This window comes from Planococcus citri, chromosome 5, assembly GCF_950023065.1.
Source record: "Planococcus citri chromosome 5, ihPlaCitr1.1, whole genome shotgun sequence".
NCBI lineage: Eukaryota > Metazoa > Arthropoda > Insecta > Hemiptera > Pseudococcidae > Planococcus > Planococcus citri.
This window is the reverse complement of record NC_088681.1, coordinates 41,986,518-42,011,938: the sequence shown is the minus strand read 5'-3', so window position 1 is coordinate 42,011,938 and position 25,421 is coordinate 41,986,518. Positions and strand designations below refer to the sequence as shown.

Here is a 25,421-nt window from a genome sequence, read left to right as displayed (position 1 = left end):
GGATCGTTTTTCGGATCATTTCAAGGAAATTGTACTAGGTACTAAATTGGTTTTTTTAAATTGAAGATTGAACAAAAACGTGAAAAAACGAAATAGTCTCCATTTTATTTTCAAAAAATTTGCAATAACACATTATACAGGGGTGGGAAAAAGTCAGCCTCAGCTTAAAAATTTGCAGAAATTGAAAAATGAAATTTTTACATTTCAAAAAATTTTAGTTTTTTGTCAATAAATCAAAAACTTAGCATCCTAGAGAAAAACTAATGAGATCATGTCGATTGGAAATTTAATTCTCTACAATTTTGGTCATGAGTAATTCTTTCGTAGGACGCTTCCTTTCGCCTCCAGATTGACTTTTATGAAACATAGTGTGCAAATTTTTCAAAAAATAATTTTCAAAAAGTTTTACTTGCGGTTTATTGTCAAAAAATCAAAAACTAGGCATCCTAGCGAAAAACCAATGACATTACGTCGATTTTACCTACATCAATATCCAACAAATTGAGTTCAACTCCATTAATTTTTAATAAAATCGAATTTTCAAAGCAAAAACATGCAGCAATGAAGCATTAGTGGTGAAAAAAAAGGATCCGTGAAAAAATGATCTGCGGAAAATTTTGAATCGGATCATAGATCACGATCATAGATCACGAATCCTTGTGGAATAATGATCCGGATCACGGATCACGATTCCTACTGCAGAAAATGATCCGGATCACGGATACAGATCACTCAAATGTGATCCGGATCACAACAACCCTGTTGAGTTTGAACATCAAAGAGAACATCAAAGAACAATAGAAAAAATTTTATGTTTTAATTTTTTGAGCTTACCCCCTAGAAGTGTTCCATTTGGCCAGAAAACACTTGACAAAAAATTTCAGGTCAAAAAAATAATATTTAGAGGTTGCGCATGAGAGTTAAATGTAGAGAAGGTATGAGCACGTCGAGCGAAAACTTCCCACAGTTGTGTGCTGGGGAACGCAGCGTTGCATCCCCTCGTTGGATCCAAGCAGATTACAACATGTTATCCCCTCTACAATGCATGATAAGTAAGTCTAGTCCTTGGTGGGCTTTCTAAGATGTTATCAACAATGAGTCAACGACAATTTTTCAATTCTGAAGATCACTGAAGGTGAAAATACATACGAAAGATTTGAAAAGTAAAGAAAAAAGTACGAGTATGAATTTGAGGTAGTACATATTACCTATTCTATTCTACTTAGAAACCAAAGGGAAAAAAATTATGGAATAAATTTACGTTGAAATATGAATATTTTATCAGATTTAGCACTTCAAGTTGATGTTTTATCAACTATTATCAATTGAAGAGCTATTATGTACTTAGTAAAAATGGAATTTTTTGATTTCTAAATTCCATAATTTGGGTTCAAATGAATTCATCCGCCGAAAAATCATAATCATTACTTTGGAATAGTTGTTTTAAAAACCCCCCAAAAAATTGGTATCACTTAATAAGTTGTAGTGGGGATGCCACTCTCAGTACAGTTGCCTAGAATCAACCCCATCGAGCTTCTTTGCGTTTCCCGCGGCACCGTTGTGGGAAGTATTGTGCTTGCGTGCGCTCATAGCTCTCAACATTCAACGCGTGTGCGCGACTTCTAAATATTATTATTTTTTAACAAAATTTCTATGATGTCGTTTTTTTAATCAAAAGGAACAAAATTAGGGAGTAAGACCTTAAGATTAAAAAAAAAAATGTTACATGAACCAGCCTAACAGCCACTGATTGAGACGGTGTGTCTGTCTCAAACATGGGTCTTAACTTGGGTCTGAACACACCGACTGATTGAAAGAGTGTCTGTTTCAAGCATAGGTCCTAACCGGATGAAAAGTCTTAAAATGAAACTTCAGCTTTTGGCTTTTAGCTTGAAATTTCAAAATTGAAACTTTTGGCTTTTTAGTTTTCGGCTATCTCGATTTTTAAGGCTTGCTTCAGCCACACTTTTGGTTTCCAATGGCTTTCGCTTATATTTTCATTAAGCTGTCAGCTTTAAACTTTTGGCTTTAAGCTTTTGACTTTAAACTTTTAGCTGATACGCCATCAATTTACAAAATTTCCTTTTTTTCATTTCACTAAATCGCATTAGGTAAAATAAAATTGAATGAAATTTTTTTCATTTTTTTTTTGTTTCTTCTGAATTTAGAGAATTCAATTCTGCAGAAAAGCCTTTGAAGAAGCCAAAAAAATGAAACTTTTGGCTAGCTTTCGGCTTGGAAAAAATGAATCTTGCAAACTTTTAGCTTTCGGCTTAGGACGAAAATCTGCTCAGCTTTCAGCTTTCAGCTAGCTTTTCGTCCCTAGTCCTAACTTGGGTCTGACCACACCCAGTGATTGAAACAGTGTCTGTTTCAAACACAGGTCCTGACTTGGGTCTGTGACCACACCCACCTATTGAAACAGTGTCTGTCTCAAACACAGGTCCCAACTATGATTCAATTTTATTATCAGTTTTCATTTTTATGTATCATAATTTTCAATTTTCAATTTTTTTTCAGTTTTCACTTCCACATTTTTAGAATTTTCATTTCAATTCCAGTTTTTTGTTAGGTAAGTATGTTTGCGGAATTTTCAATTTTTTTTAGCTTTTAATTTGATTTCGATGATTTGCCCTGAGGGGTGGGCAGTTTAAGGGACATAATATGTTTATTTTCTTTTTTTTTCAATTTTAAATATAGTCTCAGATTTTAAGTTCAATTACTCATTTTTGAAAAATATTCTGAGATATCCATCATGCTGCTTTGTACCTATCTATTAGGAAATCCCCATTTGAGTAGGTACAGGGTGCCCAGAAATATCGAGTACCCCTAAAAAAGTTTTCTACTAAAATACTTTGGTTGGTCACAGTGAATGATAATAATGATAGCACAGCTAGGATTGGTTGATGGACTGGAGAGATAACATTCCACCAATCATATGCATCTATTTCACGTTGCCAACCTATATTTTTAATGAAAAAGTTTTTTAGGGGTACTCGATAATTCTGGGAACCCTGTGAATTCTTCTCTTTTTTTAAAAATTTCGATTGGTAATTCTTGTAGTAATATTGACGCTTTGAGTAATTTTCATTTTTCTAAATGCTTAGCTACGTAGAGAAAATTGTGCCATGGAATTTTTCATTTTATGGAAGAGCTTGCATCGGTACATCGAAGAATATCCCGCCCCCCTCATCATTGATTGACGGCTGTGAGCCGTAATTGTTTCTTTTTACATGACCTTCAAGAACATGGAACAATCTTAATGTTTCAATTCGGTTGACGTACCTAGCTTCTTTGTTACAGTGTATTATATTGACAAGTATAAACAATAGAACCCTCGTATTAAGTTTCTTGGTTGATTGATGTTGAAATATGCACCTGCTCAAAGCTTCGATGGCATATAGGTAATTTGGATAAAATAATGAAGAATGGAGCGGTAAGCTCCGCTATCAAAATGGAAGCATGTAAAAATCGATTATAAATTTACGGTACGATAAAATAGGAAATTTACGACTCACCGAGATAGATCGAGGGTAATTTTATCCCCAACGAATGGCACTTTTAAACGTTTCAACAAGTTCTTTAAAAAACCATCGCAGATTTTATTTTCAACACGAGGCTTACTATTTCTTTCAGTAAAACTAATGCAATTTTCTGGATTTAGATTTCCAGCCTGTATCTTCAGCATGAAAAATTGGCAGGGGGGGTGGAGGTGAACCGTTATTTTTTGGGAAATTGTCGTCGTTATAATTTGTTAAGGTAATTAAACGTCTCTTCGTGACACAAGTGGCTTCCGAGGAGGCGAAAAAATTATAAAATATGCGAAAACTTACGCTCGTGTTATCGGGGACCATGAAAAATGTTTACAAGAATATTCGAACTCGCGTAGTACAGTACAGTTTCGCGATGATAAAAAGTTGGCCGCAACGGTTGGCAAACTTTTTTAATGATGAGAGTTATTATTATATATATATGAAAGAAAACAAAACCCATAAAAATATCCAAACTTTTCATAAAGTTTTAATTAATTAACGAAAGTCTATATTATTTTACGATTACAACGACCTCTCTCTGTTGCGAGTTTCCTTTCAAGTGTGTGTGTGTGTCGTTGTTGTTGTTTCTCGACACCATCTAGTCTAGCAGAGTTAGCTTTGTGCTGTGTGAGAAGTTTTACGAGGCAGGAGGGATATTTTTTGCCTTATTTTTGCTCGAAATAACACACGTTACATGGTTAAAATACCCTTTATATATACGGTTCGAATTAAAAGTTTATTATATCTTTGGGATGTTTATGTTGAAGTGACTCGACTCGGAGCAGGGTAACACATGTAATTCGATTTGGAAATTCTAAATTGCTAACGGGAAATTTTTAACGTCGTTTTTAAGGAGTTGAAATTTTATTATCGATAATAATGACGTTTTTATTATGACGACGAACGAGCCAGGAAAAAGTTACCGGCGGAAGGAAAAATACGTCGAAGACGACTCAATGACTCGATAGACCTCGCTGGAGAAGTATTTTCGCGTGAATTTCTTCAAGTTATACTTTTACTTGTTGACGTGAAAAGTTTCCACTTATTTAGCAAAATATTTTAGCTGGTATTTTCATCTTTTTTTTGTTTTGGAAAATCCATTCTTTTCAAATGTCGTCAATGATAGAGAACGAGAACTTAAGGAATGACGGGAGGGGGTAGGGGGTACGAATGAACAAATTACCTAAAAAGGTATTTCTTGTTTTCCTTTTTTTTCGGAATTGTTTGTTTGCGATAATTACAAGGTTGAATGATCGTGCAAAATCGATTCTCTTTTCTTTCCTAAATAATTATTTGGAGGTGATGTACACGTGTTTGTTTTGTAGTTACTTATTTACCTACTTGAGTCTACTTAGTAAGCACTTATTGTTTTTATTCAGTAATTAAGAACCTACACGAAAATGAAAGTAAAATTTTCAGTAAGCTCGGTTAAATATATTTTCACGTAAATTAAAACCAAAAAGTGGAAATTTACGATAACAATGTCCAAAAGATAAGGTAAAATTTGAATCTTAATGAACGCGTACAACTTTTAAAAGTTATTGTTTCAAAATAATGTTATTGGTTAGGTACAGTTAATGAGGATTTTTCTTTCCACTACCTACTAAGTTTTATTTTTACTCGTCGATAGGGGAAATTTTGCTATGTAGTATAAAAGATGAAAGGAGTTATTGAAGCGAAAACGTTATTTTTTTATCGAGTTTTTTACTTTCTTTTTTTTTGTTGATAAGAATGCATTGAAAGGGAAACCAATCGTATTTACATTTTATTAGGATCTAGAACACCATGTTCCAAGTTAGGAATTCATGTAATGTATGTAGAAACTTTTGTGTTGTTGTGGGCAAAAAATTTCATCTTGTGAAACAAGCAGGTACATATTACAAGAATGTTTTTTATTGCAATCTCATTCGAGAAATTTTTTTCAAAATTGGGCTATTCTTGAACAAAATTGAATGTTTATTTACGAAAGAAAAGTGATGGCGCGAAGAAGGACAAGCGGCCGAATTGAATAAGACGTTCGAGCAAAATTGAAAGCAAAAAATTGTTCGATGCTTATAAATTGGATTTAACATCGATTACTTCGTTTCCCCTGCTATCTGGATGATGCAGCTTGAAAAATAGATTTTCTTTAACGCACAAATATTATTAATTTAGTTGCTTGATTTGGATATCATCTGTTGCTGAACTTTCATTTTTCACTCTCGAAGTCACAAAGTAGGTGAAGTGAGGTGAAGATAGTTGAATAATGGAATTCAAAAAGTAATTATTTCGAAGGTAGGTAACATCCATGTAGAGTATTCATACTTATTTCAGTGGTTAAATTCTCTAAAAGACATTCTTGAAAAAAACAAGACATATTTTTAGACCGGGTTTTCTCATATTATGCATTTTGAACTGGCACTCTCGATTTGAACAGAAATAAGCTAGATCGAAAGAACGTCTCCAAAAACCCTCGTAACCAAAATTTCAGAGCCTGAAGTCATTTTTGGGTTTGTGAATGATTTTTGAAAATTTTAAAAATTAAAAAAAAACTGCTTCGTGCAAGGGTGATTTTTAAACTGGGCCATTCCACGTCAATTGGACCAAAAAGTAGTAGGTGGGTTCGGCGATTTTTTTGAAATTTTTCCTGTGGAAAGACCTCCCGAGGGGCTGACCAATGGCGCAAATCGCAGCCCTCCAGCCCATTTTTAACGGCAGCCAGGGGGTGTCAAAGTTTTCAGTGAACCTAAAATATCATCCATTTCAGTAGTGGATTGCTCGATAACCGCGATACCTACCAAAATGGAACTTTTTCCCATAGTTAGAGGTTTTGAAAGGCTTTTTGGTGATATTATCATAAAAATCAGTGTTGCCACTTTTTTCGTACAAAAAATTAGCTCAAAAAGTTTCAAAACGTAGGTTTCATATCGTTCCGACTCTCAAAAATTCTGAAAAAAATATATTATGGACAACTATTCATGCTGAACAACATATTAAAAAATTGGGATGGTAACATGTAACAAAGTTGATTTTTAAAAAATTTAAACTTTGCGAAAAAATGCGATTTTTTGATTTAAAACATGAAAAAAAGTTTTGATTGGTAGAGTTGACCTATTTGACCCCTATTTTTAAATATTATTTTGTTGAAAAAAATATTTTTTTCAGAATTTTTGAGAGTCGGAACGATATGAAACCTACGTTTCGAAACTTTTTGAGCTAATTTTTTGTACGAAAAAAGTGGCAACACTGATTTTTATGATTATCACCAAAAAGCCTTTCAAAACCTCTAACTATGGGAAAAAGTTCCATTTTGGTAGGTATCGCAGTTATCGAGCAATCCACTGCTGAAATGGATGATATTTTATGTTCATTGAGAACTTTGACACCCCCTGGCTGCCGTTAAAAATGGGCTAGAGGGCTGCGATATGCGCCATTGGTCATCCCTTCAAAAGGTCTTTCCACAGGAAAAATTTCAAAAAAATCGCCGAACCCACCTACCATTTCTTGGTCCAATCGACGTGGAATGACCCAACTTCTTCATGAAGGATGAATTTTTTTGAGCGAAATGAACCAATGCGGATAATTCCTCAAACTCAACTCTCGCACATCAAAAGGTCCGTACTTGGTTACTTCTATGCCGCCAACACATTTTGCTATGAAAACGTATATTATTTTGAAAATTTTCAAAGAAGCAAATACCTATTCTTAATTTTTCAAGCGCTTTCATTTGAGACTAAAACGAAGTTTCTACGGTGAGAATTCGCGAAGCTACAATTTAGCTTCATCTTTTCATTTTTGTAAAATTCTTCGCCATCTTCAAACACTCGTGTCGTATACAGAAAAAACAGCTGAATAGATTTTTACTTATTTGATATTACTTTCTAAATTATACTTCCGTGATTATGTTGATTGGCCTAATAAAACTTGATCATGCTAATTTCTGAAACCTATAAATAATCTTAATCGATAATCACTAAAAAAAATTACATCTTATCGAAAAATTATCACCAGAGATGAGTCTTGAATTTAATTATACTCTGGTACTCATAGTCTTACTCAAGTATTCCTAAAAGTTACTTACATATTTTAAGTTGTGGATGCATTAATAAATAGCGAAATGAAACCTGCCTGTTTGTTTATGATGATTGTTTTTCCATTATATTTATGGGGATCAGCAATTCCAGTACCTACACAACTACCTACATATTTAGCAAATTTACATATGTATGTTAGGTATGCTGAGGAAATTTTAAATTCTTATTTTCCAGACGAGGACGAGACTATTTGAGAATAAATGGAACTATTCATCCGCTTTGATCAAACTAGGAGAACTGAACAAGGAAGTAGAATATTTAGAAGAAAAATTGGTAAGAGTTATTTCTTTATTCATTATAAAACAATTCCATGTCAAAGTGCCAAGCTTCTTGCACTTGGGGTCGGAAATTTTCAAAATTTCTCTGTATGAGTAGACCTCGATAATCTTATATGAAACATCATAATGGACTAGCAATGTTGATTTCATTCATTTTCAGAATAAAACAGAAAATGATAAAATGTCGTTCGCAAGAAAATTAATTGTACTAGATTTCATTCGCGATCATTTAGAAAACTTGTGTCTTTTGTTTGATCCCACATACGGATTTACCACTATTGGACAAACACCGTTTGTGACGATGGACAAAAACAGAACCGATTTATTGGATATTCCCGCCGTTTTTAGGGGTAGGAAGGAGGCAGATTACAAGAGTGCGTATGTCAGGTATTATCGCATTGTTACGAATGCGAAAGAAGGCTACCTCGTTCATCAAGATATTCACAACTTGAAGAAGGAATTGAAAATGGAACATTCAGTTGCAACGGATCACGAAATTATCAGGTGTATGGCAATATTATGGTGTAAGGTTTGTGATAGTAGGATATTCGGTGTTAATGATGGCATAATACGAGTAGGTTTTAAAAATGCCAAGGAAGTGTCAGATGCATTTAGTGCACACGAATATGACAAGAACATGATCGAGTTTGTCCGTGCCTTATTCATGGTCACTTGTTTTTTGAAATAGTGTTAGTGTACATTACATAGATCAAGAAGTCTTTGCTGGAAATTTTGTTACGTTAATTTTTTGTTTTTGTTTTTATGTATAAATTGTAGGTAAACGTTTTTAGAGGTGCACATAATATTTTTAATGGCGATTTAAAACCTTGGAAAACTCGACGTCATTTTTGTTTCGAATTGTCGAAGAATATAAGCTTAAAGAAAATTCGACCAAAAAGAGAAATCGAGTAAAATAAAGCCCATGCACGTTTTCACTTTCAGCGAAAAATTATCAACTTTCTAACGAATTGATACAAATTACCTCAACTTTTTCGCCGTTCGAAGAAGATGGCTTTTCCTTCCACCATTTTTACGTGTGATTTCTAAACCACCCTTCTTCGTCCAAACGGCAGCCCATAAATCAACCTCTTGCTCTAGAAATGACACCACCATTAAGAAAACCTTTTTGAAAATAACCGAAAAACAGACGAGATAGTATTTAAAACAGGGTAAAAACGACAAAGAAATCTTCAAATAATATCTCCAACAACGATGACTCTGCGCTTCCTCAAACACTCGAGGCTCGAGGCAATACAATAAAATAGCATTCAGCGGAGAAAACGACAAAGCTATACGTATAGTACAAATGATATGCGTATAAATACACAAAGATCTCGACATCTACTTTAACCCTTCAACCCTACAGCACGTTTAGGGAGCACGTTACGCGAATTTATAAACACAGCGCGCCGCTGTTGTTTGCGAAAACGGATGAAATTTATTATAAAGTTCATAGATCTTGTTGTTTTTCTTAATTAAAGCACAATGATGAGTTAATTACACGATTCTTAAGAGATCGCTCAGCTTCAAAGGAACCCTTTTGGCTAAGCCAATTTTTCGGGTATTTCGCAAAATGCCAGAGCCTCGTTTATTTTTACTCATGTAACAAGTATATTTATAGGTCTTATTTATAACAATATTTTAGGTGGGTATAGAAAAGAAGCTCCGAAACGAGGGTAAATTTTATCATAAAAAAAGGGGGGACATATGAAAGTAATAATAAGTACCCGCGATTGAGAACACATTCAATGGGGCTAAATTTCAAGTTGTAGGAGGAAGAAGGACGTTCCATTTCCCAAAGAAAGGATCTGCGAATAAATATTCATTTCGGAATAAATTACAAAAGCCGGTTGCCTCGCTAAATTCCACTTATTAAGTATACGGATACGGTTCAAGTCGGTGAAATTGAAAATAACTGCCAATAAATGAGGAAGAAGAATATCGAATTCGTGATGTTACATTTTAATAATGAACTGTAAGCCGATTTACAGTTGGTGTTTGTACCGAACTCGTACCCGGCCTTTAAATTAGTATTACGCGAGCTTGAAATTTCGCCGAACCTTTTCGCGACCATGGTAAGTAACTAGAGGTACTTTTGCCCTTCGTGTGTTTCCAGTAAGATCCACCAACGCCTTGTTTTCATTTCGGTGCTAGACGTGGATTATAGTATACGTCCGATTGTTTAAAATTCTCGTCTGTGTATTATTAATTAGATTTACGTGTTTGAATTTGCAACTGATGCTGCTTATGGCAGTATGGAAGGTGCCTGCAAACACATTCGAAACTTTTCTCAGCGGAAAATCTAAAATTATTTTTCAAAATTTGGATTGCTCCAGTGGAACTTGTAAAATTTCCTCTTTTTACATTTAATTAATTAATGTTTTTCAAACACCTCATCACAGGAAATTACCTAAAGAAAACTTGAATTTTAAAATCAAGAAACAAAATAAAAAAGATTTAAAAATCGGTGCCACAAAATTTTTAAAAATTATTTGTTGAAAAAAATTGAAAAAAATTCAACAAGTGAACCCACTGAACCATGAGCAGGCACTCTCTAACTCCTGCAGTTTGAACAAAACTGAACTAAGGGTAAGGGCACCAATTATGGACCAGTCCGCAATATGGACCAGCGCCAGATCTCGTCGGTAATTGGCGCAATCTCTCAGGAAAAAATGTTTTATGATGTATTTTTTACTAAAAAGACAAATGAGACAAAAATTACAACTGTAAAGTCAAAACTTGCTGAGAAATTTACAAAAAACTGTTTTGAGACACTGAAAAAAGCTTTTAATGTATTTTTCAACTTTTGTTAAAATATATAAATAGGTGAACTAAGTACTTTTCACCTCCTTTATAACACACGGCGTTTTCATCTCTGATGTTAAGAATCGTCATACGAGTGTGTTCTTTTTAAAATTAGGCTTCTCATGCAAAAATTAGTGAGAGCACATCAAGAGGGTGTAAGTTTTATTCGGAGGTGAAAAAAACTGTTTTCATTGTTTGAAACTACTGGTGGCGATTTTGGCGATGCCATGATTGCTCTAAAATGTATACCTATCCGTGTATGGATGTGGTCATTTTCGCCTCCAGATAAAAAATTGGTATTTAGACATTTTAAAGTCTATAGATCACTATTCACTATTTTGAGGATATACAGGGTGATATGCTGTCGACTGGACCTGCGGAATAAGACAACCAACTGCAGGCCGAGGGGAATGGAAATAGTAAAGAAAAGTTGAGTAACGCCTATTTATCCCGCTGGGTGCTCTTGGCAGCGCTGTACTTCAATTTTGCAGGCAACAGGGAAAAGGGAGGGTTGTGTAGTCCGTGAGGAACTCCTGGCTGCGCGCGCAGTTAGGAGCTCCTCGCGGACTACACAACCCTCCCTTTTCCCTGTTGCCTGCAAAATTGACTACAACACTGCAGAGCACCCAGCGGGATAAATTGGTGTTACACAGGATATTTTGCCAAGATGGCTGCCAGTTGGTTGTCTTGTATGCAGGTCCAGTGTCTATAGTCTATAGTAATCGGTATCACCAAATGAAACCCAAACCTGTTAGTTGTTACAATCACTTTTTATAAAACAATTATCTCATTGTCAGTATCACTTTTGCATCGCTTAGCATCACCAACAAAATCGTTATCTGTTGTATGAATGCATGAATGGTATATGAATTGTTGGCGCACACTTTCTGATAAGTGTGGTGTCCCTCCCTTCACTATTGACTTACAACAGGTACACTGACATTCTAACAGTATGCAGCGTATATAAGCATGGTGTGTGTGAATCAGTATCCAAAAGTGATAGTTATAGCAATACCCAAAGCGATACTAACAGCATCGCTTCAAATAAACTTGTTAGAAAGTGATGTGAATAATTTCAATAATTTGCTGATAAGAAAAACCTGTTAACAACTAACAACATCATTCCGGAGGCTTTATTATGTACAGAAATTTTTGTTGCAAAGTTTTTTTATGGGGTGCGTTAATATGGACCATCTGTGATATTAAATTTTTTACTCATTTTCATCATTTCTTACAGCGGAAGAAATGTTGCAGCTAGACTAATAAGTTGTTTTCTTACTGTAATTTTTATAATCTGTTGTTTCTTTAATCTTTATTATTATTATTACTATTTTTTTAATGATATTTCATTTCAAACTCACTACTGTTCTCACCAAAGGGGTATTTTACTGTGTTTTCATGAGCTGTATCTTATAATCTGTTGTGTTTTTTTCGTTTTAATTTTTTTCCCCTTTTTTGTGGTTTTCTGTTTTTTCCCTTTTTTCCCCTCATTTTAAACATATCTCACAAAAGAGTATTTCTGAACACTTTGTATAATTTAATTACCTATCTGTATTTTCAATTCACTTTTTTCCCCTCCAGTAGTACTATGTTAATATGTTAAAATTAATATCTAGTTTATTGACATGTAAATACAGCTAAAGCTGTCTACTGCAATAAATGATTTGGTTTGATTTGATTTGAAGGGGGATGCTTAAAATACTTTTTTTTATTCATTTCTACTAATAAATATGATGTTTTGAAAGGTAAAAATATGTTTATTTTGAAATTCTATAGGTGGTCCATATTAGGCGTCTAAAATTTTGAACTGCCATTTTGACACTTGTCATTCAACAATTTTTAAAAAAATATTCAAAATTGACCTGCTCTGCTTAGAATAGATTTTTTTGTTCAATTCTACAAATAAATAATTTATGATGTTTTGAAAAATGTAAAAGTACATACCTACATATGTTTATTTTAAAATTTCATAAGTGGTCCATATTAGGCATCCAAAATTTCGAACTGTCATTTTGATACTCATCACTCAACAATAAAAAAAACATACTTCAAGTTGACCTTCACCCCTGAAGTTTTGTACAGTGTTAGCAGAAGGATGGAGCTTCATTTCAAGCCTTTGTGGAGGTTTCTACCCCCCTCCCCATGCATAGTTTTCAAATGGCAATCCTCCAAAAAAAAAGTGGTCCATAATAAGTGCCTCCACCCTTAGATACTAGATAGAATGACCTAGTCCTAAAACCTCCCATAACCAAAATTTTAACTAAAATTTCTGGTCCTGAAATTGATTTTTGGATTTGCGAAGAAAGCCATTTAAAAAGAAAATTTTAAAATTACAGGTACCTACATGAAATTTAATTTTTTTTTTGTTTTTGAGAAAAACGAGCCAAAGTGAATAATTTCTTCAATAGGTTTGTAGCATTATTTTTAAACTTTTTTTTGAAGAAGGAAGGCAGCAAGAAGTATACGACTTATCTCGAGCAATCTTCGCTCTACAAAACTCCGAATTTGTATTCTTGCAAAAGGGTTATGAAATGTGAGAGGAAAACAGGCTGGAAATTTCATCTGCAGAAATATCCGGGAAATTATTATTTTTGAAATCAATTTACTTCTCTTCTATCGGTGGAAATTGTGGAGTCGTACTTCGTTGTTAGACTTGAACTGACGATTTTCACCTTTTAATAGAATACTTTTTTAATCAACCCCCCTCCCCTCGAACGTAGGCGACTAAAATGTCACGGATGAGACGAGAGGAAGAAAACGAGACGAGCTGGAAGCTTGATTAAGGCGGTTGGATGCGAAAACGTCGCATTTTTCACTGTCGTCGAGACTATTGGAAAGTTTTCTTGCCTTTGCACAAAAAGATTCGGAAAAGGACCGAACGAACGTTCCGAACGCGGCATTTAATTTATGTTCAGTCTACCTGCGGAAAAGTTTCCTTCACGAGCGACGAAACGCCGATGCCATTGTAATTTTTACTCTGTCTCGGAAATTATTTAACACTACAAACAAAATGGCGAGTTTTCGTTAAATAAACCCTCGCACGCCTCAATCAATCAGCATCAATCTTACGTCAAACGTTAATATTTTCTTTTGCAGGATAAAAAATTATCTTACGTTAGGTGTTTTTTTCCTCGTTGCTCGTTCGTTGGCAACGCGTTTGCTACGCTTGCTTGCGTAAAATTAAAACGTTGAAAAAAATGGCACGTTGTGATAAATTAAAATTACGCGTAATATTCGTCTTTATTATCTTCCCCTTTAACCCTTCCCATGTTTGTGCGAAATAATCTGCAAGTATGTACCTATCTAGTTCCTCCAGGAAGAGAATCGAGTTACTTACTAGACTTCGTGATATGTACTTTGCATGATGAGAAAGTTCAGGGAGTATTTTTTTTGTGTGTGTGTGTGTCTGTTTGCCTTGTGTCTTAAGGCTGCTTGGCGAAAGAAATAAACCTCGGGAACTGTTTACAGATTCAAAAAATGTACGATGACGGTAAAGCTCGCCTTAAGTTTTACGCCGCTTTTGAAAATATATCACGTAACGGGAAATCCCTTATCGTATAACGTTTTCGAATGTATTGGCTTTTTAATATTTATTGTTGTTGTTTTTCATTGCGTCAAATTTTTCTTCTCTCTGACCGATGGTAATCCGTCAAAAGCCTACTTTTGAACTTTCATATTTTAACCCTTATTGATGTTTTACTGTGTGTCCTTTCGAAATTTCCAATTTCGGCTCTATTTCGGATTTGGGTGTATGAACAAGATAAGTATATATAATATTATAGTATTTGAAGAGGTTACAGTTTTAAAAATTTTCCAAAAAACTTTAGATAGGTACTTTTAAAAAAATTTAGGATTTCTTGTCTGGAAGAGGAAGAGGAAAGATGAAGAAAAATGTGGAAAAAGGGTTCTTTGTGTTTTGACGACTTTCCTATGTTATTTTCTAAACGTTTTGAGAAAATTCATCAATTTTTGGTGATTTTCGATCATTTTGACACGTAGGTATATTCCAGGACTTCGAAACAAAGAGAAAACTTTTTAGACAGGCAAGACAAAATCAATGCTATGTGGACGTTTTGGCAAAAAAGCACAACTTAATTTCTTAGAAATTTTGACAAAATTACGATCATTTGACCATTTTATCAAAAAAATAGTTCGTCAGAATTTTGACCAAAGAACATCACACTCTCTAACAATTTTGATAAAAAACCAGAATTTTTTGACAATTTTGCCAAAACTGAACTTTTTTGGGAAATCTGAGCAAGAACAGGACTGTTTGACAATTTTGATAAAAATTGATCTTTTTTAATGATTTTACCAGAAATGAATACTTTTTGACAATTTTGGGCTTTGAACCGCCGAGAATTAACGTGCCCCCAAAAAATAAGTACTTAACTAACAATAGAAAGACCAGTCCAAATTTAATTTGCCGGAATTAATTTTTTTTAAATGAATGCATAGATGTGCTGTTTCTATGAAACCTTTACTTGTACTAAAAACACATATCAATAAAATCTTCTTCCTCTTCGTAGGTAATAGTGTTTTATGCAATTTCTACATGAATGTAGTCAAATTTGCTGAAATTTTAATCATCTTTCGTGATTTGAATTGCATGCTATTTTTGAAAAATCTCAATAAATTCTTGAGACATTATGTCAGACTTTTGAAGACTTGGAAAAAATTCTCATGAATCAGACAGAGTGAGTGAATAACGTCGAGAGGCCAAGAGCCGGAATATAAACGACCTTGAATAGCAAGCCAGACGGGCCAATGACCTCACGAAGCCTGTCAGCCAGCCAGACAGGTAACCTTGGATTACCAGACAGACAGACAGGCGACCTTGGGGAGCCATACTGACGGGTCAATGGCCGTAATAAGTAATAAAAGACCGGCGAACAGGTGACCTTGTAGAGTCATACTGACAGGTAAATGATCATGACTTCGAGAAACTAGACAAACAGCTAGTCAGACAACCTCGAGAAGCCGGACAGCCAGGTCAATGACCTTAAGACGCCAAACAGACAGACAGACAGACAGACAGGCAGACAGCTGACGACCTTGGACCACCAAACAGGCATTCAGACAACCTCAAGAGGTCAGATAGACGGGTCAATGACCTTGAGAAAAATATATTTCAGACTTTTCCAATTTTGCCCAAGTTTTAAAAACTTTAAAGAAACGTGATTTCACGAAGAATTCCTACTTTTAAAAACATGAAAAAAAGGAGCAATTTTCGCATTTCAATATCATGTCAGAATCTCTAATCATTTGTCTGATTTTTAAGAATTTGAAAAAAATCCAGATGAATTCTCGAAATTCAGAATCATCTAGGTGCCTAAATTCTTGTCATGAAGTAAAAAAAATATCCACGATTTAAAATTCTCCTTGCAGAGGAGACTTTACCTTCATAAAAAAATTCTCGAAGTGCACAAATTTTTCATTGGGTCCATAAGCGATTGAAACTTGAAAGTCTGAAAACTATTCCCTGATGTTTTGCACCTTTCGCTGATTTTCACATTTTTCACATTTCAAACATCTCGTATGTACATTGGAATTTTCGGATTTTTGACGAAAATTGGCAAGGAAGTTTACTTACTTCGAGTGGGAGACAATCCAGAAAAATGTTGAACTCTCTAGTCGTACTTACAGGGGGATGAGGCAGAGGTCTTTAAATTACCTATAGGTACTGTAATTTCTGAATAAAGCTCATTTTTTGTGTTAACTTATAATAAACTAAACGACACAATTGAGAGAAAAAATGAAAATAATTGTTTTCAACTAAAATTAATATTCTTTCATTCGTACCATTTTTTCTCAAATTAATGCTTTTTTTTCTCTGCTGATCTGTGTAAAACGTCTGTCTGGATCTAGTTCTGCATTTGACGTGATTTTTTTTCTCCTTTTTCAAATACCTACTAATGTAGTTTTAAAGAATTTTTCTATTTACATATAATGCAACGACGACGACGCGTACTCGTATTTCGCGCAATTTCTTAATTAAATTCCATTTCAATTTTCTCTTTAAATAACCATAAGAAAAATTTCATAGCTACTTACTCGCGAAAAATTTCACAATAAATGGTCAACTTACACGAATAAAAGAAGAAAGAAAACCCTTGCCGAAAAAGAAAGAAACCTTTGGAAAACATTTCAAAAAAAGAAACACCCTACGCGAAACCTTTATTTGTAGAATCACCATTTAAATAACAATAAACCGTCTTTTTAAAGTAGAATATTGCTCAGATCAGCGTATATTGATTTCAGTTCCCAAAGGTGAAATTTTTCCCATCGCTTTGTTGTTTTCAAGTAAGCTATAGCACTTGATCACGTTGTTATGATACCTATCGATGAAATATTATTTTAAGTAGTATCTGCCAAGAAATAGAGAAACAATTGTAGTAGGTACTGGGTACCTATCGAGGTAATTGCTCTGATACCCGAGATATGGGGAAATGAGAAAGGGAAACCGTATAAATAGCTTCGTATCTGTACATTTCACGCTGTTAAATTGGTTATCAGAAAACAATTGCGTTTTAGTGTTAGCTAGCCACGTCGAAAATTACCTTTTAGAAAGGTATACCACTCGTACGTATATCTGCGTATTTGTATGAAACAAGGCGACGAAGAAGGCAACCTGTAAACTATATTCAATATACCTAATCGAATAGGTACCTACCTAGCTGGAGAATGTTTTTTAGTTGTATTCGATTCACAATTGACAAGTTTCTGTTTGCTTTTTTAATAGGTAATAACTGCTGGTGAAAATGGATAGGTAACTAGGTATACCTACGTATGTACTTGGAGTACCTAACCGTGCATGGTGTATAAAACATTGGCAATTTTTTAATTAAGTAAATTATATCCACCGAAATCGATAAAATTTACTCGATGTAATGGCATTCGAACGAGGTAAAAGCTTTTGAAAATGATGATGTATATTAGTCGATTGTGAATATTGTATAATTAATTACTCTGTATTACTGTACGAATCAATTTTTCCATAGCAACTGAAATGTTCATCGTTAGTATGTATGATATCGTTTTTATTTTTTGATAGTTACGAGTATTTTTTTTTTTCGTGAGTGTCAGCCGCCATGGGAATGGGACACGCCTTTAATAAACTAAACAGAATAGGTATTTGGTGTATGTGTACTTGAAGTAGTATTTGAGTGGAAAAAAAATTCCCAACGATAAGTCGAAATTTGATGGCACATAAACTCGTAATAAAAACGCCTTTTCGCGGCTTTGAAAAACTGCAAACGCGATATAAAAACGTATACGAGCTAGTAAGATATGAATGAAACGACTCGTGTGGTATTTTTTTAAACAGAAACCTCCATATTTTATTTATTTACTTATACCATACCTACCTATCTATATTGAAGAGAAGTATGGGTAAAAAAAAACACCTCATTTGTTCGGATTTTATGTAAATTGTGTATTCGTGGTCAACGATAAACTATTAAAAATAATTCCTTGTTTGTATTTACCATGTTTTATTCGCTTATCGGCCGGACAAAGTTTTTACACCGGATCCTCGCGAATGAAACGGCGCATTTATTGCGAAAAATCCAATCGAAACTCGAGCTTTACGCGTATTTACTTTATACAAATGAAAAAAATATAGATACCCTTCATCGTATAGTGGAATTTCTGGGTTTATAAAATATTTCATAAGGTTTTCATCCAGAGGAGTAATGGTGCAGTTTGTGTACTTTCAATTTTAAGTGCTTTGGATATTTGAAGATATTCCAAGTTTGTTTTTCTTGGCTATGAAAGGAAAATTGTAATAAGCGTTGGTGACTATGGGATAAAGGTTCACCCTTTTTATTTTTCTACATCGGAAGCTCGAAAATTGGATATTTTGACCTACGATGATGGGCTATAGGCTGTGTACTCAAAGGGTAGATAGGTATAATGATAATGTTTCGCCGAATCTGTTCTGTACGTATAGGCGACGATGGTTAAATGGCGAGTGGAATTTAATACGGTTTTAGGCGAGAATCGAGAATTTAGAATTTTCCCAATTCACAGAGTGTAAACAAAGCTTAAAATGAGCTTTGCTGGTAAATTGCCTAGAGTAAATAGCTCGGTTTAAATGTTCTTGTTTTTTTGGAGAAAGCGTAACGTTTGTTAGGAATGAGTTTAGTGCGCATCTGTTTGCGCATCTTTTGTGGCAGTTGCATTTGTGATGTGAGAGTGGAAGGTTGTTGTATGTCGCGTTGATTAAATTTTCCAGTTTTGGGCTATTTTGGAGCTATTTAACTGCTTTTACCTCCATTAAGATCATTTGTTCGGTTGTTTCTCGTGTTCTTTTTAAATAGTTTTGTGGTGAAATGAATTACTTAAGGGTAAAGGTACCAACTATCGACCCCCTAGTTTATTTTTCGAATTTCTCGCAGCTAAATTGAGCTGGAAATGTTGGTGATGGCTTAAATGATACCTTGACATCTTTTTTTTACATTTTCCGAAAAAGTTCGAAAATTCAACAAAAAAAAGTGACTCAAATATTGACCCCCTAAAAAAAACATGCAAAAAATGAGTTTAAAAAACACCGAAATCAATGTCTGAAGGCGTTAAAACAAATATTTATTACTTAGGAAACACCTGAATATAAAGTATTTAACGTTTTCACAAATTATGAAATATTGGTCATTCATCAAAAAAAATGTGACCCTAATATCGACCCCTTCAAAAAACATGTTAAAATTTAAAAATTAGTAAAAAAACACCAAAATCAAAGTCTAAAGACATTAAAACAGATATTTATTACTTGACATATCAACATAAAAGTACCTTAAAACATTTTACCAGAAACATCGGTCCATTTCTTACGATTTTGGTTCATCTTTTGGCATGTCTGTAGCAAAAAACAAAGTCTTGAAATTGCCAAAACAATGGGGGGGGGAGAGAGGGGGGTCGAATTTAGGGCACTTCATAAAAGTAATGTTGACCAGAAATTTGAAAACTCACCGTTGAAATTATCCAAATAATAATTAGCACTAATTATTCGTTCAAGTGTCGTCAGCTTTAAATAAAGATTAACACAAAATTTATCCGCCAAAAACTAAGCTCACTTTGAACAAAATTTAAAATTCAATGTTGACTTTCTGATTTTCGTTTTTTGCTTATCATTTCTCTCACCATTTGGCTTTACAGTGGTGATTTTGGTCTCATTCGCGTTTTCTGTGAAAAAAGGAATAAGAAAAATGTCTTTCCAAAAATTTTGTAGCATTATCAGGAGAGTTAGAGGGGGGGGGGGTCGGATTTAAGGAGGTGGTCGATATTTGGTACCCTTACCTTTATTGCTTGTGGTAATTGAATAAATTATTTTCATTGATTTCAAATTAATTTTTTCGTTGTAATTATTTTTGATTGATTTCTTCGTGGTAGATTTTGGTATTACAAATTTTTTTGCCTACCTATTTTTTTAAAAAAATGTGATTTTAAAAATGAATGTTATTGTGGCGATTTGAAATCATTTTTCACAATCTACTTATTTTTGAATTTTAAGTACTGTTGAGTTCAATTCTAATGATTTGTTTTGAACAGGAGGGCGGAGGGGGTTACGAAAGATTCTTCTGTTTTGTGGTTGAAAATATGTCTACATTTCTTTGCAGTGATTTAGAATTCATAATTTTTTGATAACGATTCATTTTGGGAATTTTTTGTGATGATTTGAAATTGATTTTTTGTGGTAAGTTTTTTTTGTGATTATACATATTTCTGGGATGATTTACATTAAATTTCATATTTGATTTAGTGTAGAATTTTTTTGTGAATGTATTGAATGTTTTTTTAATGCCAAATGAATGTTTCAATGGTTATATTTTTTTGGTCCCTATTTCAAATTGGATTTTTTTGAGGTTGATTTCTATTGAATCTTGCTGAACTCTGCCCCCCTCTCCACTCGGTTCCAGTTCGAATTTTAAAGTCCAAGTAATTTCGAAATTGCACTTTGGAGTTCAAAATTTCGAGGTTCCAGTGTACTTATTACATAAGTACCTATGTTTTATTTCTATTTGCTCCTTTGCATTTCTTTTTTTAGGATTCGAATAAATTATATCATCATTTCAAGAGTGATACTTATTTACCATACTTGAGTACATAATTTCAAAAATGGATTCAGTAACTCATTTAAAATTATCTCTGCCTAAAAATTCGAAGCACTGCTATTAAGGTTTGAGCTTTGAGTTTTGAAGGTAGGACAAGATTGAATTCTGTGATTCAGTTACGTTTTGGGATATTTTTCTTTGAATAGCTGGAAAATCTTGGGTATTAATTCTTGACATTGAAAAAAACAAAGCGTGTAGATTGATTGCTAGCTTTTTGCAAATTTTGAGGGAGCCTGTGTGGAAACAAGTTATAAAATGACTTCAAAAAAGTGGTAAAAATTGAAGGTTGGGCATATTAGATCGATATTAGCCCACCCTCCGCCCACCCTTCTTTCGTCATTGAAAATAATTACGTAGGTATTTCAGAGTATCGAAAAAAAGTGATTCGAGGATGCATCAAAAATGCAATTTTTTTGTTTCGTTCGTAGGTACTGAAAAAAGTGATGAGGAGAAGAATTTATGAAAACTTTGTTGAATAAATCATCTTTATTGCGATCTTTTTATCTGAAATTTTAAATTTTTACAGTTTTAGATTTGAAAAAAAACCACCAAAATAACTAGATTTTTCAAAGGGAAGAATTAAAACAGAAAAATGCGATTTGCAAAGATTTTCATACTGATTTGCTAGTTATTTGCAGAATTTTTCCACGTTTTTTTCTCCATAATTTACAGTTTGAAGTTGACTGATTAAAAAATATATATATTTTTGCAAACATTAAGTGTTCAAATTAGTACAAATATTTTTTACTTTTTAAAATTAATAGCTAGAATGTTGACTTTTGAAAGTGCTTCTTTTTTTAATGCATTACTTACTTTGATCGCATGAGTTTTGAACAAAAATGTTTTTCTTCATAAAAAAAAAGTAGTTCATCGTTGCGATAGCCATTAAATGAACGAATAAAACTGTCTGAAATTTTCAAAAAAAAAAAATATATGTCAGGCCCACTCCACAGGTAGCTTTTTATTCGCGAACCGAAATATTGCTGCGTTTTAATGGAGTAATAAGTGGTTTTCGTTCATGTTGAATTTGTTATACCAACAGTTTAGATTAGCCTATTAAAGAAGTGAATTTTTTTTGTGACATTTTCATCTCCTCTTAATGCTCTTGCGATTTGTTGAAATTGTAAATAGAAAATGGGCTAAATTTTTTTGGAAAAAATATGTTTTTCAAAAGTCGATTCAGTGTGTTTAAGAAGTGGAAATAATGAGTTTTGTAAATTCGATCTTGTATTTTTCATTTTTTTCTGCGTTTCAAACTTTTTTTCATTTAAAAAAAATGAAAGTAGTCGAAATTCCACGACCTTGATCCTACATTTATTACGAATTTACGAGAGATTCCTGCAGTTCACTCACGCAGCGACTGTTTTTCAAAAGAATGCCTGCCCTTGCCTCTGCCCTTCCTGTTATACATACAACTTAGAGTACCTACGATGTTAAAACCCTTTTTAAGAAAGATGATTCGACTTTTAATTGTGTAGATATTACTCGGAAGGAAGACTGCTACGGTTGTAGGCTTTAGGCTCTTCACGGTCTTCGTATTACCTACTACGAGTATTTGAGAACAACTCGAGGTGTATTTTTTCTTCTCTTCGCCATCCGTTTGTTTCCTAGTAACTAAAGTACCTATAGTATATAGTTGACTGCACGAAGGGTAGGTAAGAATAGAGTCTCGACGACGGCCGCGGCCGTCTAAATTTGCAAACCACCTTTTAGCGTGTTATCGTCTCCTATATAGCTACGTAAAAAGCTCGCGAGTATACCTCGAGCAAATGGATCCTCCATTTGTTTACCATTTCGCTTCAGCTTTACAAATTACCTACTCGTCGGTGCATGACGCAAAAAGTTTACTCGTAAGTATAACTTTCGTTGTCGAGAGGTGGAAGAAAGGGGGCAAAGGTGGGATGGAGTGGCGAGCACGTTGTTATTTCATGAATCATTTGTTTGTGTGTGCTGCGATTTTGCGTATAGATATACAACAGAGTCACGCGGAATTATAAATTGTGGCACGTGAAAAGGAGCTCTGGATATAGGTAGGTAAAAAGTAGTATATGCAGATATAGGTTACATCCTCCTTGTGTGAATGAAACGATGAGGAAGAGGGGGAGGAGGAATCATGTTTTGTGTACCTAGAATTTAAGATAGGTACTGTACCTATGTATATAGCTATAGCTAACTAACTATGGTACCTTTTAACGAATGAATTATACGAATGTAGAAACTATAAACGATGGGATGGCGACCCGAAGACCACGAAAATGGTATCTTTGCTGTGCAAACAATCCAAAACACGATGAGGTAACAAAAACAACGTATTGCCCTTACCAGCAGCTAAAAGATTACGATCAGCTCGTAAAAACGTAGGTATACCTATTACGCAACTTATAGTATGTATTATTAATTCGTACAGTTTCCACAGCAAAGAAGCCTGCTACTCCAAACTTTATAAATATATTTAGGTATAAAGATGTATGAGATTTATAAACGTAATTAAGATGTGCTTTCGTATATAAAAGTTTTTCTTTACCTGTACGTGATGAAAGCGAAGATTAAACCGACCAAAGATATGCTACTGCCTAGCACGACGATCAAAGATAATATAGCTTCTTCGCGATTAAGCTGCACGTTCGGCAGGTTGGTTAACATTTTGAAATCTGGCATGTGCCTGTTGTATTTGGTATAAAAATTCTCCATTTTTGTTATTCCAACGGGGCCGGTGTTGAAGCCGAACGATGGTCTCTGTAAAAGCACACAGAACGAAATTAAGTATAAAAACTTTTATAGGCTGTGATGGTTGCTTCAAACGAATGGTTAAAGTTTAACACGCGCGCATTTCATAAAAACTGGAATTTTTCCAGTATTTTTTCTCATTGCTTGCGCCCTTTATAAAGAGCGGCGAACACTTTAATAGGTATTTCGTGATGGGGAGAGAAAGAGAATGTAGAATGTACCTACGCTTGAAAATTATATATACTCGCGAGGAAGTGATACTTGTACCTGCCTGCATAGCTAGCTATGTTTATAAGGTGCGTATTTTGTATACAGGGTGTCCCATCATTCCTCAGATTTTTGTGGATTATAAAGCAATCAACAAGAAGCTGATCTGAAATTTCCACAATTGAATTCTTCTAGTAGAGGGGGGAGCGTTAAAATTGGCCACTTTTCGGTCGTTAAAGAATGATTTCAAGATGTTTAACCCTTTCGGCTATGAGACAAACTGACGGATAAAATTGAAGTGCTTTAAACTGAGTGAGATCAGTTGCTGCCTAGAACTCAAAATTTGTTGGAAATCGTACATTTTGAGATTATATCGCACCTTGGGGGTAATAATAAGGTTACATCTCAAAAAAGTGAAATTTTACAGGAGAGTGCTTTTCTTTTTTTTTAAAACTTGATTAGGTAATTATTTTCATCAACTTATAATTAGACAATAGTGAGGAATGAATAGCACCTCATTTTAAAGATTGGGTATCGTACCTTCATTTAGCATAAGAACACACAAGTACATTAACACCAAATACTGTCAACTAACAATACTGGCAACTTCATTTAAAAATACATTGGGCGTTTTTGTCGCAACAAGGGCGCTATCTGAGCGGCTGCTTGGTATGGAAGTAATACTCATGTCAAGGGCTGTCATTGGACGATTCAAATTTCGCGGCTACTCGTGGCTAATTGGCTATCAGTACATCAGTACCTTATAACAAACTGATCTGATAGGATTTAGTTACATACCAGGCCACTAGGAGGATTCAACATCATTTTTCAACAGAGTTGTCGGTACCTATTGTTAATTGACAGTACTTATCAAAACCCACCTCCCACATAGCACTGATGAGATCATCAGTGGCCTCGATAAAAGTATCGAAATGATTTTATATGATTGTTGATAGAAAAAAGTCGAAACATTATCCACAAAGGGGTTAATCTAACTACGTTTAAGATGATTGATTAAAAATTGACACTATTTTCAAAAATTATGATGAAAATTCTGATGGTCATCATTGCTGTCTACATTTGTATCTACAGTCATGTGCAAGATTTCAATATATTGTAGATACCTTTGTAGACCCACGATCAATATCAAAATTCAGGTCATCTTGTCGATCCAAAGTTGATGTCGTCTGTAAGACCGACAAAAGCATCTACAAAATTTTTATCTTGTATAGGTATAGTTACTTTTGTAGATCTGATGATTGTCATTAACTTTGGCATCAGCAAGAGGACCTGAATTTTGATATCGATTACCTATACCCTATTGACAAAATTATGTATAAAAACAGGCATGTTGATGCGTAATGCGTGAATTTGGACTTTTTTCAAAAATAAACATGCGATTTGGCCTGCGAATAGCATGCGTAAAAGCAATGTTAAAGTTAAAGCATGTAAAATGAAAGAAAAATTGAAAAAAAATTTCTGCCCTGGATGGGAATTGAACCTGGGACCCCCAGTTTCAATATTTCCACATCACCTAACCCACTCAGCCACATCGCCGCATGCAAAGAGTGGAGTTATTTCCACATAAATGTTTGTGTGTTGTGAACTTACTAAATTACTAATTTTTTTAATTTTTCTCCAAAGTCCAAAAAGTGCAAACATTTATGGGGAAATAACTCCTCTCTT

The 25,421-nt window shown here is 34.2% G+C and overlaps 1 protein-coding gene and 1 long non-coding RNA gene across 2 annotated transcripts in view; one reads left to right on the top strand and one right to left on the bottom strand.

The window, feature by feature from the left end:
* The window catches only part of LOC135846343 (adhesion G protein-coupled receptor L4-like), a 178,006-nt gene that overhangs the window by 137,975 nt on the left and 14,610 nt on the right, over positions 1-25,421 (bottom strand). Inside the window, exon 2 of the mRNA XM_065365375.1 lies at positions 23,326-23,537. Coding sequence (XP_065221447.1) covers positions 23,326-23,492 — 167 coding nt within the window. The 5' untranslated portion in view covers positions 23,493-23,537. The remainder of the gene's footprint in view (positions 1-23,325; positions 23,538-25,421) is intronic.
* LOC135848212 (uncharacterized) lies at positions 7,579-9,538 on the top strand. The gene is made up of 3 exons (XR_010559333.1): positions 7,579-7,695; positions 7,781-7,879; positions 8,045-9,538. It is a non-coding gene; the product is annotated as an uncharacterized LOC135848212 (long non-coding RNA).